Here is an 8,556-nt window from a genome sequence, read left to right as displayed (position 1 = left end):
CAGACAATACAGGGGAAGTGCCCTGCAGTTCTGTGCCACCCCACAGACTATCCAAAATGGCAAAATGGAAGAATTCTCTTCAAAAGAAACTCCATGAAGGAACAGCAGCTAACGAATTGATCAAAAACGATTTAAGCAATATCACGGAACATGAATTTAAAATCATAGTCATAAAATTAATCCTAGGGCTTGAGAAAAGGAAAGAGGACAGCAGAGAATCTATTGCTACAGATATCAAGGGACTAAGAAACAGTCATGAGGAGCTAAAAAATGCTATAAATGATGTGCAAAATAAAATGGAGGCGACCACAGCCCAGATTGAAGAAACAGAGGAGAGAATAGGTGAACTAGAAGATATAATTATGGAAAAAGAGGAAGATGAGAAAAAGAGAGATAAAAAAATCCACGAGTATGAGAGGAGAATTAAAGAACTAAGTGATGCAATGAAACACAACAATATCCGTATAATAGGAGTTCCAGAAGAGGAAGAGAGAGACAAAGGGGCTGAAGGGGTACTTGAACAAAACATAGCTAAGAACTTCCCTGATCTGAGGAAGGAAAAAGGCACTGAAATCCAAGAGACACAGAGAACTCCCTTCAGACGTAACTTGAATTGAGCTTCTGCACGACGTATCATAGTGAAACTGGCAAAATACAAGGATAAAGACAAAATTCTGAAAGCAGCCAGGTATAGACACGCTCTAACATATTAAGGGAGTCCGATAAGACTAGTGACAGATCTATCTACTGAACCTTGGCAGGCCAGAAAGGAATGGCAGGAAATCTTCAATGTGATGAATAGAAAAAATATGCAGCTGAGAATCGTTTATCCAGCAAGTCTGTCATTCAGGCGAGAAGGAGAGATAAAGGTCTTCTTAAACAAACAAAAGCTGAAGGAATTCATCACCACTAAACCAGCCCTACAAGAGATCCTAAGGGGGATTCTGTGAGTGAAATGTTGCAAGGACCACAAAGTACCAGAGACATCACTCCAAGCATGAAACCTACAGACATCACAATGACTCTTAACCCTTATGTTTCTATAATGACATTGAAAGTAAATGGACTAAATGCTCCAACCAAAGACATAGGGTATCAGAATGGATAAAAAACAAGACCCATCTATTTGCTGTCTACAAGAGTCTCATTTTAGACCTGAAGACACCTTCAGATCGAAAGTGAAGGGATGGAGAACTATCATGCTACTGGAAGTCAAAAGAAAGCTGGAATAGCCATGATTATATCAGACAAACTAGACTTTAAATTAAAGGCTGTAACAAGAGATGAAGAAGGGCATTATATGATAATTACAGAGTGTATACATCAGGAAGAGCTAACAATTATAATTGTCTATGCACTGAACACGGGAGCCCTCAAATATATAAAACAATTCATCACAAACATAAGCAACCTAATTGATAAGAATGTGGCAATTGCAGGGGACTTTAATACTCCACTTACAACAATGGATAGATCATCTAGACACAGGATCAATAAAGGAACAAGAGCGCTGAATGACACATTGGATCAGATAGACTTGACAGTTATATTTAGAACTCTGCAAAAGCATGGCGGTTAAAGACCAACCTACTAAAGAATGAATGGGACAACCAGGTAATTAGAGAAGAAATTTAAAAATATATGGAAGCAAATGAAAGTGAAAATACAACAATCCAAACGCTTTGGGATGCAGCAAAGGCAGTCTTGAGAGGAAAATACATTGCAATCCAGGCCTATCTCCAGAAACAAGAAAAATCCCAAATACAAAATCTAACAGCACACCTAAGGGAAATAGAAGCAGAACAGCAAAGACACCCCAAACCCAGCAGAAGAAGAGAAATAATAAAGATCAGAACAGAAATAAACCATACAGAATCTAAAAGAACTGTAGAGCAGATCATTGAAACCAAGAGTTGTTTTTTTGAAAAAATAAACAAAATTGATAAGCCTCTAGCCAGGATTCTCAAAAAGAAAAGAGAGATGACCCAAATAGATAAAATCATGAATGAAAATGGAATCATGACAACCAATCCCTTAGAAATACAAGCAATTATCAGGGAATACTATGAAAAATTGTATGCCAACAAACTGGACAATCTGGAAGAAATGGGCAAATTCCTAAACACCCACACACTTCCAAAACTCAAAAAGGAAGATATAGAACATTTGAACAGACCCATAACCAGCGAAGAAATTGAATCGCTTATCAAATATCTCCCAACAAATAAGAGTCCAGGAGCAGATGGCTTCCCAGGGGAATTCTACCAGACATTTAAAGCAGATATACCACCTATCCTTCTCAAGCTATTCCAAAAAATAGAAAGGGAAGGAGAACTTCCAGACTCATTCTATGCAGCCAGCATTACTTGGATTCCTAAACCAGAGACCCAGCAAAAAAAGAGAACTACAGGCCAATATCCCTGATGAATATGGATGCAAAAATTCTCAACAAGATACTAGCAAATTGAATTCGAAAGCATATAAAAAGAATTATACAGCATGATCAAGTGGGATTCATTCCTGGGCTGCAGGGCTGGTTCAACATTTGCAAATCAATCAATGTGATACATGACATTAATAAAAGACAAGATAAGAACCATATGACCGTGACAATCGATGCAGAAAAAGCATTGGACAAAATTCAGCATCCTTTCCTAACAAAAACCCTTGAGAATGTCGGGATAGAAGGAACATACTTAAACATCATAAAAGCCATTTATGAAAAGCCCACAGCTAATATCATCCTCAATGGAGAAAAACTGAGAGCTTTCTCCCTGAGATCAGGAACACGACAGGGATGTCCACTCTCACTGCTGTTGTTTAACATAGTGTTGGAAGTGCTAGCATCAGCAATCAGACGACAAAAGGAAATCAAAGGCATCAAACTGGCAAAGACGAAGTTAAGCTTTCACTTTTTGCAGATGACATGATATTATACATGCAAAACCCAATAGACTCCACCAAAAGTCTGCTAGAACTGATACATGAATTCAGCAAAGTCTCAGGATACAAAATCAATGTACAGAAATCAGTTGCATTGTTAGACACTACTAATGAAGCAACAGAAAGACAAAGAAAGAAACTGATCCCATTCACAATTGCACCAAGAAGCATAAAATACCTAGGAATAAACCTAACCAAAGATGTAAAAGATCTGTGTGCTGAAAGCTATAGAAAGCTTATGAAGGAAATTGAAGAAGATATAAAGAAATGGAAAAACATTCCGTGCTCAGGGATTGGAAGAATAAATATTGTTAAAATGTCAATACTACCCAAAGCTATCTACACATTGAATGCAATCCCAATCAAAATTGCACCAGCATTCTTCTCGAAGCTAGAACAAGCAATCCTAAAATTTGTATGGAACCACAAAAGGCCCCGAATAGCCAAAGTAATTGTGAAATAGAAGACCAAATTGGGAGGTGTCACAATCCCAGACTTTGGCCTCTACTACAAAGCGGTAATCATCAAGACAGCATGGTATTGGCACAAAAACAGACACATAGACCAATGGAATAAAATAGAAACCCCAGAATTAGACCCACAAAAGTATGCCCAACTAATCTTTGACAAAGCAGGAAAGAATATCCAGTGGAAAAAAGACAGTCTCTTTAACAAATGGTGCTGGGAGAACTAGACAGCAACATGCAAAAGGAAGAAACTAGACCACTTTCTTACACCATTCACAAAAACAAACTCAAGATGGATAAAGGACCTGAATGTGAGACAGGAAACCACCAAAACCCTAGAGGAGAAAGCAGGAAAAAACCTCTCTGACCTCAGCCGCAGCAATTTCTTACTTGACACATCCCCAAGGCAAGGGAATTAAAAGCAAAAATGAACTATTGGGACCTTATCAAGATAAAAACCTTCTTCACAGCAAAGCAAAAAGTCAACAAAACTAAAAGGCAATCAATGGAATGGGAAAAGATATTTGCAAATGACATATCGAACAAAGGGCTAGTATCTAAAATCTATAAAGAGCCCACCAAACTCCACACTCGAAAAACAAATAATCCAGTGAAGAAATGGGCACAAAACATGAATAGATACTTCTCTAAAGAAGACATCCAGATGGCCAACAGGCACATGGAAAGATGCTCAACGTCGCCCCTCATCAGGGAAATGCAAATCAAAACCACACTCAGATACCACCTCAAGCCAGTCAGGGTGGCTAAAATGAACCAACCAGGAGACTACAGATGCTGGAGAGGGTGTGGAGAAACGGGAACCCTCTTGCACTGTTGGTGGGCATGCAAACTGGTGCAGCCTCTCTGGAAAACAGTGTGGAGGTTCCTCAAAAAATTAAAAATAGATCGACCCTATGACCCTGCAATAGCACTGCTAGGAATTTATCCAAACGATACAGGAGTGCTGATGCTTAGGGGCACTTGTACCCCAATATTTATAGCAGCATTTTCAACAATAGTCAAATCATGGAAAGAGTCTAAATGTTCATCAACTGATGAATGGATAAAGAAATTGTGGTTTATATACACAATGGAATACTACGTGAATGAGAAAGAATGAAAAATGGCCTTTTGTAGCCATGTGGATGGAACTGGAGAGTGTTATGCTAAGTGAAATGAGTCATGCAGACAAAGACAGATACCATATGTTTTTATTCTTAGGTGGATCCTGAGAAACTTAACAGAAGACCATGGGGAAGGGGAAGAAAAAAAAAAGAGGTTAGAGAGGGAGGAGGCAAACCATAAGGGACTGTAAACTGAGAACAAAGTGAGGGTTGATGGGGGTGGGAGGGAGAGGAGGGTGGGTGATGGGTATTGAGGAGGGAACATGTTGGGATGGGCACTGGGTGTTGTACGGAAACCAATTTGACAATAAACTTAATATTTAAAATAAATAAATAAAATAATATTTGACATGTCAGAAAAAAAGTCATTTGACGCCGAAATCTTTAAGGGCAGATGACTTTTCTAGGTGCTCCTGGCTGGTTCAGTTGGTTAAGTGTCCCACTTTAGCTCTGGTCTCACTCTCACGATTCATGACTTTGACCGCCACATCAGGTTCTGTGCTGACAGCTCAGAGCCTGGAACCGGCTTCAGATTCTTTGTCTCCCTCTCTGCCCCTCCCTTGTTCATGCTCTCTCTCTCTCTCTCTCTCTCTCTGTCTCTCTCTCAATAAATAAATAAACATTAACAAATTCTTTAAAAAATGAATGACTTAGGGGCGCCTGGGTGGCTCAGTCGGTTAAGCGGCCGACTTCCGCTCAGGTCGTGATCTCGCGGTCCATGAGTTCGAGCCCCGCGTCGGGCTCTGTGCTGACAGCTCGGAGCCTGGAGCCTACCTCGGATTCTGTGTCTCCCTCTCTCTGACCCTCCTCTGTTCATGCTCTGTCTCTCTCTGTCTCAAAAATAAATAAACATTAAAAAAAATTTTTTTTAAATGAATGACTTCTCTTACATCCTGGAGTGATTCCTAGGAAGTAAACCCTTCTTTAATGACTCTGTGTTTTTCCACATTACTCTGGCGACAGACAGGAGATGACAGTATAGGTTCATGAACTGATTAGTGGAAAGGGGAGGAGGGATCAGGGGAAGAGTGAAATTTGGGAAAAGAAATGACCCTGGGCCTGGAGATATAACATGACATTAATGAATAGAGAAAGAACATTCAGGTGGGACACTGACAAAGAGAGTTCCAAGTGTGGGATAACCAGGAGAGTTCATTTGTGACTCTTAATAGTAAGTTTTGTGTCTTTCAGAGGCAGAGTCACAGTGGCATGGGAATCAGGCAGACTGTGATCTGACTCCCTGTGACCAGGACCCTGTGAGGTGGAAACACTCAACAATGACACAGAAGTGACTGAGGGAGCCTGAGAGCAGGAGTAGCCCCATATGGAGTGTGTGGAAAAAAAGGAGTGGTTCCTGTACTGACCCCTGAGTCTGTTCCTCACCCAACAGAGTGAGAGCAAAAGAAAAGGTCTCAGGTGCGTGGTGGTCTAGAAATAGTCACCATTAAGGTTTCTGGAAAAGTTTTACCTTCTAACAACCTCTGGGAATAGGAGGCCATCAGAGTAGGAATATGTTTTCTGCTTTCTATTTCTCATGGGACTGTTTGCATTTCAGGCCAGAACCTCGTGCCTCTGAGGGTGTGTTGGGCTGGAATTGATCTGGTGCAGGGGCATGAGAATGGTCTGGGGGCTGAGCTGTAGTTTTATGAGACATAAAGACCCTGGCCTGTGTCCCCTGTGCAGATGGTCCATAGTCCATGCTCCGACCTGAATAACACGGAGGATGGAGGGAAGATGATACAGGCGGCTGGGACTTCTTTGGCGAAGCTTCCATCATTTTCTTCTACCTGGACCCCAACTCTCCCAAATACATGGTTAGTCACTGCGTCCAGGTCCCACCAGAGAGTCACTATGTTACCCAAAGCAATAGGTGTCCCTTCCCTGGTTGCCCTGATGGTGTCAGGGCAGAGGGTGGGGTGGTTTGATCCAGTCATCCTCAAATCTGGGGTTTCTTACCAGTGGGTCCGTAAGGGCCAGTCTCTGTCATCCAGATGTTTTGTTCTGTGGACATTACCTGGGACTGCAGACACATTTTCCCCATGTGGGAAGTCAGTGTGAGACACAATACATTTGGCTTATGTGTCCTCTTTCTTGCCCAAGACGGTGTCAGCTCTCTGAGCATGGGGACCCTCCCTGTCATTTCTGTACTGTGATCTGAGCCCCGAGCCCACATAGGTCATGTAGTGAGGGTTGTCTCAATGCCACGCATGTAGAGCATGTGGACAGTTGACTATCCTGAGTCAGACACAGCTATGCTCTGTGCTGCTGGTTCTGTCCTGGCGCTTTGATATGGACTGAACTGTATCCCTGTAGATTCCTATATGGAAACCCACATTGTGACTTTATAGACTTTATAGAAGTGGTGGACACAGCATGGGTGAGCACACGTGGAAATGCCACGTGAGGACCCAGGACGAATGTAACCATTTGCAAGCCAAGGAGAGAGACCTCAGGGGACATCAAACCTGCCCCCACCTTGAACTTGGACATTTAGCCTCCAAAACTGTGAGAAAATAAATACCTTTTGATTTGCTCACCCAGTGGGTGGTATTATGTTATGGCAGCCCCAACAGGCAGGCACAATCCTCAAGGACTCTGTCCCCAGGGCAACCTGTCCCATCATCCAGGAATTTCTGCTCAGTTCACATCAAAAAGAAAAAGTGCTCCTACAGGGACAGGGCTTGGTGTCTGAATTGAGAGGACAAGAACACATACTCAAGAGAAAGTTCACTGGTTTGGGTTTCAGACCTCCGTTTTAGGGAAGCAGCTGTGTTGACAGACGGTTGGGGCTGAACAAGGAAAGTGCATCAGTGTGGGGACAGCAGGTTTTTGTCTCACTTCCCCACGGGCCTGGAGCACTGTGGCAGCACTTTCTACAGAGTCAGCAGACATGCAGTAATAATCAGCCTCGTCCTTGGCCTGGAGCCCTGTGATGGTCAAGGAGCCTGTGTTGCCAGACGTGGAGCCAGAAAATTTGTCAAGAACACTTGACGGTCGTCTGTCATTAGCATAGATGAGTTTGGGGGCCTTTCCTGGAAGCTGCTGGAACCAGTTCACACCAACAATACCAATGTTGTTGGCACTTCCAGCGCAGGAGATGGTGACCGTCTGGCCCAGGCCCCCAGACACTGAGGGCGGCTGAGTCAGCACAGACTGGGCCGAGGAACCTGGAAGGGGAGAGACAGAGCATGATGCTGGGGTCTAGAGACCAGAGGAGAATCCAAGGCCCACGTGTACTCCCTGGACCACTTCCTCTCTTCCTTCATCTAGTCACCTGTGCAGTGGATGAGAAGGGTGAGGAGAAGAGGGAACCAGACCATGGTGGAGGTCATCACCGACCCTGCCTTCTGTGGATCCACAGCTGAGCAGATCTCCTCTAATCCCTTCCTTCCCCTTTTCATCCTCTGAGAGAGGGAGGGCCCATCCATGCAAATCAGACCAGCAGCTCTCTGACACTTCTCTGACCCTGGGTCAAGTCCCTCTGCCTGAGGATGTCAGGTGGGTTGGACGGGGAGGTGGTCTCTGGGGCCATGCCAGGAGAGGGGAGGTCACAGTTTGGAGTTTGGAGTCCTGAGCAGAGGGCACAGGCATTGTCCAGGTGCAGGTCCCAGCTCTAATCATGGCCGACCCTCAGAAGCAGGTGACGACCACCCCCTGGTGTCCAGGCCCAGACACAGCATATGTGACATGGTGAGCAGATCTCATCAGAGTTCCTGCCTTCCCACTGCTCTGTCCACCATCCCCTTCCTTCGGGACAGGCCAGGTGTCCTCTGTGTGGCCTCCCATTCCCTGAGGACACACTGTGCTCTCCTCTGGCTCCGCATAGTGAGTCTGTCCACAGTGCCCTTGGCTATTATTGACGGGGCAGGACTGACGTGGTGACTCTTGTATAACCACACAGATGAGGATCAGGGCCACAGAGCGATGGGTCCACATTGACACATGGCCAGTTCTGGGCAGGAGGCAGACTTCTTCCCTCTTCCCTGCTTTCTCTCTGGTCTGAGAGTTTTCCTTTCCCAGAA

General features: G+C 44.0%; 1 gene segment (V, D, J or C); it reads right to left on the bottom strand.

The window, feature by feature from the left end:
* Positions 1 to 7,276: 7,276 nt before the first annotated feature.
* On the bottom strand, positions 7,277 to 7,926 carry LOC109261447 (immunoglobulin lambda variable 1-40-like). The segment is given in 2 exon segments: positions 7,277 to 7,701; positions 7,809 to 7,926. Coding segments are annotated over 2 exon segments (483 nt in total).
* Positions 7,927 to 8,556: the final 630 nt, after the last annotated feature.

The sequence above is a fragment of the Panthera pardus genome, unplaced genomic scaffold (assembly GCF_024362965.1).
Source record: "Panthera pardus isolate Hobbes unplaced genomic scaffold, ASM2436296v1 HiC_scaffold_231, whole genome shotgun sequence".
Taxonomy (NCBI): domain Eukaryota; kingdom Metazoa; phylum Chordata; class Mammalia; order Carnivora; family Felidae; genus Panthera; species Panthera pardus.
Note: the sequence above shows the minus strand (reverse complement) of the source record. Positions and strands in the feature narration are given on the sequence as shown.